Consider the following 11,865-nt stretch of genomic DNA (forward strand, 5'->3'; position numbering starts at 1 on the left):
TTCTACCACCTCAACTTCCCGAGTAGCTGGGATTACAGGCATATACCACCACGCCCGGCCAATTTGTGTGTGTGTGTGTGTGTGTTTAGTAGAGACGGGGTTTCACCATGTTGGTAAGGCTGGTCTCGAACTCCTGATCTTAGGTGATACAGCCCCCACCCCTTGGCCTCCCGAAGTGCTTGGATTACAGGCATGAGCCACCACGTCCAGCCCCTTCTTTGTATTTTAAATTTAGACTCTAAACTAAATGGCAGGAAAGCAGCATTTTGACAACGCTATGTATATTGCCCAGAACATGGATGAAATTTTAGTAAATGTGAAATAAAGCATAAGGAAAGCCATTACTTCCAGTCAGAAATTTGTTTATTAACTAAGAACGAGGACATATTCCAGAGTCATAATGCAATAAATCAGCAAGGCAGGATAATAGGAGAATCCTGAACATAGATTAAACGTAATTGTAAAGAATCTCTAACAGTATTTGTTCTTCTTTCAACAAATAATTGTCATGCTTTAGCTAATTCTGAGGCTTTTTCTTAGGCATGGAGAACAAAAGCTGAGTACCAGTGAATCTTGTTTTATGGCTTTTCTGGAAGAGAAGATTTGCTGAAGGCTTCTCTTTTTGAGCTCTAGTCACCACTGCCATTTGCCTGTTCTTACAATCAGTCAGTAAGAAAAGGATGAAATAGTTCAACTTATTATGCTCAAGATAATGTTATCTCTCAGCTTATTAGCAACGTGCTAGTTAGGTAGTTGACAAAAATATCAATGAAAAGCAAAGCCATCCGAACGAACTTGCATGCTGGAATCTGCAGTCAAACCATGGAGGTCCCATTTCATCAGGAAAGGTAGGTGATAATCACACTGTCAGACAAGTAACAGTGACAGCCAAAGTAAGAAAGCTGGTGATGGCTGTACTTCAAATGGAGTCTCTTTGGTAAGTCCATTGTGATAAATCTCCGAAATAACGATGTTACCTTCAGGGTCAGCTTTTAGTACAAAGAGCAATAACAGAACAACAGAAAAAAAGAAAAGCTAGCAGGTGATACTGGCTGTGGTTAATAAGCCTGGGAGCTATATTTGAACTTAATGTAACGAGATTCTTAGGCCGAATAAAGAGATTCAGCAGAAAATTAGACATTCTAGTACTTAGTAGAATCTTCCCCACTGGGCAATTTCCAGTTGCTTATAAATTCTGTAAGTTGGTCAAAAGCATTTCAGAGGTCTGCTACCACTGCATAAATACCTCAGAGGTGGAAAGGTACTGGGTATACAGCTCAGAGACCTGAAGCTTCTAGATAAATAGCTCAGTGGTCGGCAGCTCGTAGGCCTGTAGCTCGTATAGTGATAATTGCTCATTAAATAGTTTTGGGGTTGCCAGCTGTTGGAAGTATAACATAATGGTGAGACGTAGCTGGGTATGAAGCAAGGATTTTGGTAGCTTTTATACCCCAAAGTACTCAATCTGCAGTGGTTTGGAGTTTGGAAACTCTTGGATGAGCAGTTAAGCTGTCCAAAGCAGTTGGAACCATTGTAGAGGGTTTGGCAGGCTTTGGATGCACTTTGAGTGGGTGTGTGGCAATTGCATACATACCCGTTGGTCTGAGTGCATGGGCTGCAGCTGGGGCTGGGTTTGATGTTGGTAGTTTCACAGACACTGAAGACTTGGCCTGCTGATGGGGAGTTGCAGGGCACAGAGGAGTTTGATGGGTCACAACCAGTGGTGCTGCAGGTCTTGGGCTCACAGCTGGGAGATTCGCAGGTTGGTGCTTCACCGTAGGATTCTTGGCAGTAATCCAGGAGCCAGAGATTTCCTTGGTAGCTACTGGGTAAGTAGTGTCCACAGGCAGGGCTTAAATCATTGGAGCTAAGAGTAACAGAAGAAGTCACTGGGATATAACAGTGAGTTCGATATGATGTGCAGACCCCAGGATAGCCTGGAGTAGACATGGAGCCTGTATACATGCTCAGTGGTTGCTGTGCAGTGTGGCTGTGGCCTAAAGACGTTTTATACCTTCCCTGGTGATTGTCAAAAGCCTCTCCAGACTCTTCCTTCTCTCTGCTTGGGGCGAAAACACAGCAACATCTCATTAGTGTGTTGGTTAGCCACAGAGGCTAATGTTTTCACACGTGTAAAAATAAGTTTATTTTAATTCTTCAAAGTATCCATAATCACCACTTTGACAATCACCCATCACTCATCATCTGTAGACCATACCTTCAACAAATAGTGATTTTCACGTTAATAGGCAAACTCTCATCTGTCAATCAGAGGTTAACAAGAGTTCATGTGTCTATGGGCTTCTGCAACATGGTTATTTACAGGTTCACAAGGACTCAACTAAAGCAAGGAACCTGTATTTTTCCACTCTGTTAACTATTGGAAAACACTGAAGGACTTAATCATATGCTCTGAAATAAGCCAAGTAGTTTGTCTGTCTCAACGTGGTTCTTCAAAAGCAGGCATTGACCTTTCAAGAATCAGTCTCTCCAAATATGTACTATACTCTTACCTGTGCAGGGCCATATACTGGTAACAGCTTCTCATGTAATGTATTAGGAGAAGTCCACAGGTAAGACTCACAGCAATACTTGGGACACTTGGTGACCTACACCAGGCTAAAAATGAACTTGTTCCCAGGAGGCATTGGTTGCTAAGCAACCAAGACTTCTGTTAAATCCCTTCTTAAAGAGTGTCTGCAATGTGTGCTATCAAATAAACCCAGTTTTGCAAGATTATACCTTCCTAACTGACTAAGGTTACAAATCACGTGTTCCATTGCCTGCTGTAAACCCCAATTGTCGTCAGATGTAAACATTTTTCCCATTTTTCCCCAAATAAGTTATCTTATTCTTCATTTGCTTTCTTTTGCATCTACACTTTATTTTACTCCTGTGTTGAAAAATGCAGTTATTTTTAGTTTATGTCAACAAAAGGAAATAACTGTTTAAAAGTTTTATCTGAATAAACTGTGTAGTTCTTATGAGCACTGTATATATTAAATAGCACTTTTTACTACTCAGGGTGAAGGCTAAATAATTTTTTTTAAAGATTTTAATTTAAACTGAAGAATTGAAATTTTGTTCTTCAAAATATAAAATTATAATTTATATTTCCAGCCGCCATTGAATTGGAAACAGCAATGCATTTATTAACAGTGAAGAATTCAGACAGAGAATAGAACAGACTTCTGGTAGGATCAGCTATAGGGATAGTTTTAAAAATTAACTCTCATTGTAGCAAACTATGAGATTTCTCTCACTGTTTTTGGTTACTTTTCAGTTAGATTTTTCAAATGCACACCCATTTAAACCTACAGATACTCTCTTTTTAAAAAAAATCTCCATTTTCTCAGTGCTTTTCTCAGTATATTTATTCTGTAAGTTGACAATAAGCAATTCTGTATTAAACATGTTTTGCTGCCTTCTGCAGTTTCTCTCAGGTGACAAAGGCCACAATCATGAAACCATATTTCCAGCAAATTGTTTGGCTATAGGGAGCCTTGGGATTTTGTGCAGAAAATGTTAGTCCTGAGGCAGGCAAAATAGGAAAGAAGATACATAGACAGTTAGTTGATGGCCAACTGTCCGCTACATTACTGAGCTCCAGTGATACACAGAAAAGCCAGAGGTTGATGAAGCTTTATTTCTACGCTTCTCTATTGTAGCATTGTTGCCTCTAGTCTTTTTTTTTTTCCTTAGGCATCCTTGAAGCAGGTTTGAGGGCTAACATCATTAACAAACACAGAATGAATTAAGTCAATTACCTGTAAATCTCACATTCTTCCCTTCCATCTTAAAATTAAATAGTGAGGTATTTTGAATTAATTTTATTCACACAGGTGTAAGTCAAAAAAAATAATGTGGAACATCATATGGCATGACCAATATTCAAAGCATGAGCCATTACAACATATTTCAATTGATTTCGGTATGATAATATTCTAAACACATAAACAATGAGATTCGAGAAAGCAACCCTAGCTTGCTTCCTCTCATTTGCTTTTATGTTTCATCTCCTTCCTTACTCAGAATATCACACACCTATGGAATCATCACCCCATCCCATTCACGCCATCATTTTCTGTACATGATACCTCTGCAGAATTGTCTCCTACTCTAATCTCAACTTTTGAAAGAGATGGAGCACACCACATCAGAAATACAGCAAAATATAGCAAATACCAGCTTCATAGTGATGGCAGGCTTGAATAGAAAATAAACACCACTGTCGCTTGAGTGGCATTGTGGTCTGAAGGCTTTGGAGAGGCATATGCATTTCTCTGTTTTCACTTAACTCCTAAAATAATGTTTTCTTCCATTAATTCCCCTGTTATTAGTATTTGTTGTGTGCGGAAGGCTAAATAATGCACCCACCCAAGAAGCCCGCTTTCTCGTACTGGGAAATCTGTGAATGCTACATGACACGGCAAAAAGGGACTATGCAGGTGTGACTAAATTAAGGATCTTGAAGTGGATTATCTGGGTGGGCCTGACGTAATTTCCAGACAATATGAGGATGGAAACAGAGTTTGGAATGATGTGGCCACAAGCTAAGGAATGTCGGCAATCGTTATAATCCAAAAAAGGTAGGGAACGGATTTCTTCCTGGGGATTGCAGGAGGAATCAGCACTGTTGATAACTTCGCTTTAGGTCGGTGAAGCAGATTTTGGACTATTAGCCTCTAGAACTGTAAGCAAATGCACTCTTGTTGTTTATGCCTTTCCACTGAGTTTGTGATAAGTTGTTACGGCTGTCACAGGAAATAAATACACTATGCCAGAAAAGTATAGGAAAATACAATAGATAGTCCTTACGTAGTTTAAGAAGTTTGTGCTCTGTATTCAGGGAAAGTTTAAGATGTAAGGAATAAGCTTTCTAGCCATCAGATAATTCAGAGAGATACCAATACTGTCTGGAATAAGCAACAAACTTCTTGTATCTAATGAGCCAGTAGATTCCTTTCCTCATTAAAAAAGAGTTATGGAACTCTTTCCCAGTTTTATCCAAAGGTTAAAAATCCTTTAGGGTAAACAGAAGATCAAAGAAAGCTAAATTTTCCAGTAAATGGCCCTTAAACAAAATAATAGAGGACATTTTCCTAGTCTTTTAGGTCAAACAAAATTTTATACTCCCTTTTGCTACTATATATGCAATAATGTATTTTTCCACTTGCCAAAATGGTGTTAAATTAGGCAAAACTGATCTTATGATTGAAAGAGCAAAATGTTTGTGAATCCATACTTATATAACAATTGAATTGCAAATATTGAGTCAAAAAGATTCTTAAATTTAGCGTTGGCAACCTAAAATGTTGGTTACTTGCTGTTTACAAGTAGCATTTATATTGCAGTAAATGTAATGCAGCATTTACATTGTTGGCTTAATAGACTATTAGTGGTTTAAAAAGCTGAAGAACAGATGAGAAATATAAAAATTTTTAAGAGACAAAAAAATTAAGGTAAAGCGTTTAAAAATGATAACACAAATGGGTGGAAAGATAGGAATTTTCATGTTTAAATTCAGGGAAACATGGTATATATGTAATGAAATACAGCTGTAGTAAAAGTTAAACATTTTTAAATGGAACTGTCAGGATTGTGCCCTAATGATTTATGCATTACTTTCTCGCTGACTACCATTTAAATGTATTTATTAGCATGTACCTTTGGAAAATTGTTCTCTCTCAGTACATCAGTATCTTCTTACATAAAACTGGAGCTAATAGCATGTACTTTGCAGGACTTTCCTGAAGATGCAATGAGATAATAAATATGAAAATACCTAGAAAAGTGCAATGGACATAGTAGATGCAAATTAAATCTTTTCTTTCTAATTTTCTAAAGCTCCACTTTAGGGAATTCCAGTCACCAATTAAACTAAAAAAATATTATTCACAATTTACTTTGATGTTGTAAACACATAATCCTACAATAATCATTGTGTCCTCTAAAAGTAAATGCTAAAATTGAACAATTCTACCTTGTGTAGTTAAGAAAAACGACTTGCTTGACAATAGATTACTAATGACTCCTCTTGTATAACTCATATCCTTCAGTGCCATATATCATTAGCTAGTTCCTGGAAGCTGCATATGCATTGCTAGCAATAAAGGCTCAATGCTCAAATTCCCTGGATACTAATCCTGTTTCTGATGCTCAGTTTAACTACCATGTGCTTCTGTAACTTAATTTCCACATCTTCAAAATAAAGTTAATAGTAGTATTTGCTCCATAGGTGGCTATGAGAATTAAATAGGTAGCTGTGAGAATTAATAGTAGTATTTGCTCCATAGGTGGCTGTATTTATTGAATTAAATAAATACTACTAATAGTAGTATTCATTCAATAGGTGGGTGTGAGAGTTGGTCAAGCACAGCATAGGAAATACAGTTTTGTGTAGCTGATGTTTTGATGTCAACCTTTATCATTATCGTCAGCCTATAATGTTTGTTAGTATTATTATTTTTTATTGTCATTATTGGATCTCATCTAAAACCTGCTGCATTTTGTATGTGTACATCAAAAGCAAGAAGAAAGATAGAAAAAAGAAAGAAGGAAGGAAGCAAGAAAGGAAGAGATGAAAGGAGGGAAGAAGGAAGGGAGAGAGAGAAGAAGGAAGGAGGGAGGGAGAAAAAATGGAAGGAGAGAGAGAGGAAGGGAGGAAGGAAGGAAGGAAGGAAGGAAGGAAGGAAGGAAGGAAGGAAGGAAGGAAGGAAGGAAGGAAGGAAGGAAAAACAGAAGGAAAAATCATGCCAGAATAGCCTGTTTTAGGCTAGGTAACTTGCTATGATGTGTATAAATTATATGTTGATCTTAGAAATTAAATTTGGAGGAATTGAATAAGTTGAAGGCATTTACCACCATTTACCTGGGAAATAAGGATCCCAGAGAGGGCATACCCCATAAGGGTACACACCATTAAAGTTAGTCCACCTAGAGAGAAAAGCTGGGCAGGGGCTGTGGCTGAGAGGAAATAGTTTTATTTGAAGTTTAGATTTGTTATTCTAGAGTTGAAGATTATGGTCACCAAGCAATTGACAACTTCCAAGTGGCTTCTAGATTAGTCAAAACCTGAATGAATAAAAATAGAGATAGTATGAAAGATAAAGAAAAGTCTTTGAAATATAACTTATGTGGGTCTTCGGGCAAGTTTCTTGACCTATTTGAATTTTCTTATCTGTAACAATGGGGATAATAGTATCTTTTCATATGTGCATTGGAAGATTATTGATCATGTAGTGGTATGCCCAGTCCATTGAAGATGATCAATATGGTGGAATAGTTACTAGAATATGAGCAGTTGCTTGTAAGAAGAACAAGTTCCCAGTGAGTAGGTGGAATAACTGAATTAATTAGTTACATACATATAACAGAGAAACAGGTTCAAAGTAATAACAATTTTCTCTATGCAAGGATCCATGGGAGGGCACGGGGTAGGACTTAAGTTTAGTTCAAGAGGAAAAAATATTGTGCTGTCTATTGTACAGAACTAAAATTTATGTAACCCCTTTGTACTTAATCTTGTGGGGCAGACTGGGCATTGTAACTTGCTCTGTTCAATGGTAATTTAGAAGACATATGTAGTGCTGATGAGCAATTAATTTTCCTTACTATTTTCCCTCTGCCTCTACTGGCATTATACCTGATAGTGAAGATCCTCTATGTCTGGGTTCCAGAATGAGAATGATTTGGGAGCTGAAACAATGAATGTGTAGTAGGGGTGATAAGTACACCATTCCAATTTTAAGCACCTGGAATTCTGAAGTTGTTGGTTGCTATGGCAAAATGTAGTCTATTCAGGCTAAATAATTCTCTTTTTAAGTGTTAGAAAATACAGGTGCATATTTAATATTTACGTAGTACGATATGTGCATTCAGATTCTTGAAAGGATCTATCCTGCCTGCCTTTTTCAGATACTCTTTCTTTTCTTTCTTTGCATTATATTTGTTTAGTGAAACTAGCTGTCCTTAACTTCATTGAAGATAATGAAGAACCAAAGATACTCTTTTCTACATCATTTGAAGACAGACTATTTATAAATAACCATGAAACCTTGTCTTCCTATTCAAGGACATATTACTGGCATAGAAATCAAGAATCCCTGGCAGTGAAAATTTTCTACTGAAGAAACAATTAGAATCTTTTAGAATTTGAAAAATTTCTAGTGAAGAAACAATTACAGTCTCTTAGAATTTGATCACATAAAACAGGACATGTTAAAACAGCACCTGAACTATAAACACAATGATCCATCAGCCTAAGAGCAAATCTTCAACCTAAAGATAAAATTTCTGTAAAATGCTGTCAGGCAAGACACTGAAATAACAATTCAGCAGTTCTTCTACGAAATGGAGATTGCCAACCCACAAAATCAGAACAAGCTGGTTGGAAACTCCTGTGCATGAAGGAAACAGGTTGGAAACCATGAGACACGTAATTCAGGGCTCTGAAGCTGTTGAATATAGAACCTATAGGTTCATAACCACAGGAGGAAGAGCTCAAAGGACAGCAGGTCCTGGACACAAAATTCAGTGGTTGACAGCCACAAAAAATAAAGCTCAGTGATTGACAGCCATAAGAGATGTGGTTTTGGGAGAGGCAACTACTGAAAAAAATAGCGTTAAGATCTGTTATGCATTGAGAATTGGCAGGAACTTGAGAATTAAAGATTGATAGAAAAACAGCTAGTTGAGTAGCAAGGTCTGGAGACACAATAAGTAGTAGAAACTAGCAAGAAATTTCACAAATTGCATGCACACAACTGGATGAATGGTAGCTGGAAGGTTTACCACATTTCTCTGGGGAGTTTTCTGGAAGCCAAATTCAGCGTTGGTTGGAGAAGCACAGAGCATGGCTCCAGTTTACATGAGTAGGGCAGAGTGCAATGGATGAGGTGACAAGAACATGGCAGTAACTCCCAAGACAGCAGAAGTTGTAGTTTCCATAATAGCAGATGCTGGCTGACATGACAGAGTCTGAAGTAAGGCTTTCATTCAGATAAGTAATAAAGAATAGCTTATCTAAGTCTACATCAAACTAGACCAAATTGCTTCTATATCTCGGTAGCTATATACCCAGACTCTCCGCCTCCCAATATTTTAGATTTATTTGCATCGTAATATCTCATGAATTTAGTGTTGTGTTGCCTATGAAGATAACTTCCTTTCCATCCATAAAATAAGTTCGGTTTTAATCTTCTATATATCTACAATCCTAATCTTTCTCCTGTTTATCAGGTTTGAGAATGTATATGATGTAATTACTTGTATATTTTATCTGCTTTGCTTCTGCTTCCACCCCCAAATAATGCTTAATTAAAAGGAGTCCATTTGAATGGATGTTTATCCTATTCATTATCTACAAGGAACCCCACAGTTAGGAAGGCATAGTCCTCATCCTGGAAGAAGAGATACAATGTTGCAATGCTTAGAGGAGGTGTACCTCCCAAAACAGTTTCCATCTATCAATGTTTCTTGAGTTTTCCAGACAAAATATCTCATACTATTCCCTGTTTTTCATACTTAGCTGAGAATCTAATTTTGTGATGTTGCTATCTGTATATTTGTGTTGATAGTCAATTTTATATAAGCATGTTAGGGTACATTTTAAAGAGCTCAGCTCTGACAACTTAATATTTTTCATACTTAAAAGTCGTGTTTGATTTCCAAAGACTTGAGAAAAGACACATAATATTTCTACATGGTAACACTGATGACATACTTACTTTTACTAGTACAAATATCTTACATGTACCTGTGGTCTTCAAATAAGAGGATAAACATGACATAAATAGTCATCAGCTTGTGTACTAGCTTTCCAGAATTAATGGATGTCTTCATCTGAAACAATTTATCAGGAAGACCAATTTGGTCCTCATGCAATTAGCTACACAAGGATTACGCAAAACTGTAATATCATATAAAAAAGATGTTCGAACACTGCTTACTTGGATACTATGGAAGGAACAACCATCTTTATTTTGAATTCTTCCCCAAAGATGCAAGTTAATGTTTACAGGCATCTATTTCCTGGAGTCACTTGTCTTCCCAAACCAAAACATTCTATTCTCAAGCATCTTCTCACTTATCAACGGTGAGGGAGTTGTTTATGAGCGGAGGACACTAAAGATTCCAAGTAGCCACTTGACATCTTAAGAGTATCATTGATGATCCTTTTGTTGAATACTTTGCTATTGTACAATAGTCCTATTGTCCCTGCATTGTTCATTGAAGATTCTGGAAGGCTGGTTATTATTTTATTTCTGAGGAAAAGATAGTGAAATATCTTTTTAATTGGAAGATTTTACAGAGCATTCAGAAAAGTAAAGATATCTCATCACCCATGCAACATGCACAAAGGAAGAAAAGAAAACAGAGAGAGACAGAGAAAACACATTTATGATATATTTTTGATATTTATTGACATAAACATGACATTTGGTACAGATGTAATATAAAGTTCTTCCTCTGAATTTCACATTTTTTTTTTTTGTTTCAGACAGTGAAAGAAAAAGTGTTTGACATTTCACATGGGAAATTTTCAAAGTCAGTGTGCTACATTCTTGTTAAAGAAAGCCTCAGATCACATCACTGTAAAAGAGGACTATTATGGGTAAAAAGGAGCAGAAGAGATTGGAATCATCAAGGATTGAGGTAAGTTTGAGAATCTGTCTGACATTTTTCCGTCTCTTCTGAGAATTTTAAGCACTCCAGATAAGTGAAATCTTTCAAATCCTTAATATGCTTCCAAAGAAGATTCCTCCAAAGTGAAATATTGTAGTTCAGGTGTGTGCACCTCACCTAAATGCCTCATAATTTAGTTGAAGTTTATGTTCGCTTCTTATATTCTTTGTGAAATTTGAAAACAAGTGGTAACCAACTAGTCTATAAAATATTTTCCTCAGCATATCGGCATGTTACATATGGGTTTCAGAATCAAAATTAAGGTTTTTCTTTTTAAACCATAGTGAAAATAGATTTGATTGCAATAGAATTGCTATTGAAACATACCTGGTAACTGGAAAGTCATTAGGGCTACAGTTATCAAACTAAATATAATCCCATCATTAATCATCAGTAATTAAAATTTAAGTTAGATGTGGGGCATGTAAATGAGAGAAACCTGGTATCATCAAACAATGTATTACATCTTGATGACAAATGCCACAGAAGCCCTATACGTATACTTACCTGACACGTGTCCTGATTTATTATTTCTAATTCCATTTCTAATTTCTCCAAATGTCTGTAGAGACTAATGGTTCTTTAAGTTTAAAACATCTCCATGTAGCTGCCTAGCTTAATAGCCTGAGATCAAAAAAGCTCCTGAGAAGTTATATATTTTGTTTGAAATGATTGGTGGGGGATATGATGAAATTAACATAAAGTAATAAAAATAGCATTTAAGAGTTCACATTTTCACCTTGGGAGGCTGAGGCAGGCCGATCACCTGAGGTTAGGAGTTTGAGACCAGCCTGACCAACATGGAGAAACCTCTTCTCTATTAAAAACATAAAATTAGCCGGGTGTGATGGCACATGCCTATAATCCCAGCTATTCAGGAGGCTGAGGCAGGAGAATGGCTTGAACCTGGGAGGCGGAGGTTGCAGTGAGCCGAGATCACGCCATTGCACTCCAGCCTGGGCAACAAGAGCAAAACTCTGTCTAAAAAAAAAAGGGAGTTTGCATTTTCATTCTCACATACTAATTAACATGCTAAATCTTATTTAGAGTTTATACGTTTAATACATCCTCCATATTTTCATTAGAGTTCTTTGTAAAATACAGATTTTAATGACTCCTAATTGCCTATTTAATAAAGTACACACTCCTGAACAAGGTTCATAAAATCTTCAATATTTG

At 36.8% G+C, this 11,865-nt stretch overlaps 2 protein-coding genes across 2 annotated transcripts; both read right to left on the reverse strand.

Annotated features, from left to right (window-relative positions):
* Positions 1–345: 345 nt before the first annotated feature.
* Positions 346–3,016, reverse strand: LOC101020294 (keratin-associated protein 24-1). Its single transcript, XM_021935391.2, has one exon. The coding sequence runs from the start codon at positions 2,089–2,091 to the stop codon at positions 1,207–1,209; it is 885 nt and encodes a 294-aa protein (XP_021791083.1). The 5' UTR covers positions 2,092–3,016; the 3' UTR covers positions 346–1,206.
* A 3,664-nt stretch (positions 3,017–6,680) lies between these two features.
* Positions 6,681–11,457, reverse strand: LOC103882650 (keratin-associated protein 25-1). The gene is given in 2 exon segments (XM_031665689.1): positions 6,681–8,626; positions 8,628–11,457. Coding segments are annotated over 2 exon segments (333 nt in total). The 5' UTR covers positions 8,643–11,457; the 3' UTR covers positions 6,681–8,308.
* Positions 11,458–11,865: the final 408 nt, after the last annotated feature.

Source organism: Papio anubis, chromosome 4, assembly GCF_008728515.1.
Source record: "Papio anubis isolate 15944 chromosome 4, Panubis1.0, whole genome shotgun sequence".
NCBI lineage: Eukaryota > Metazoa > Chordata > Mammalia > Primates > Cercopithecidae > Papio > Papio anubis.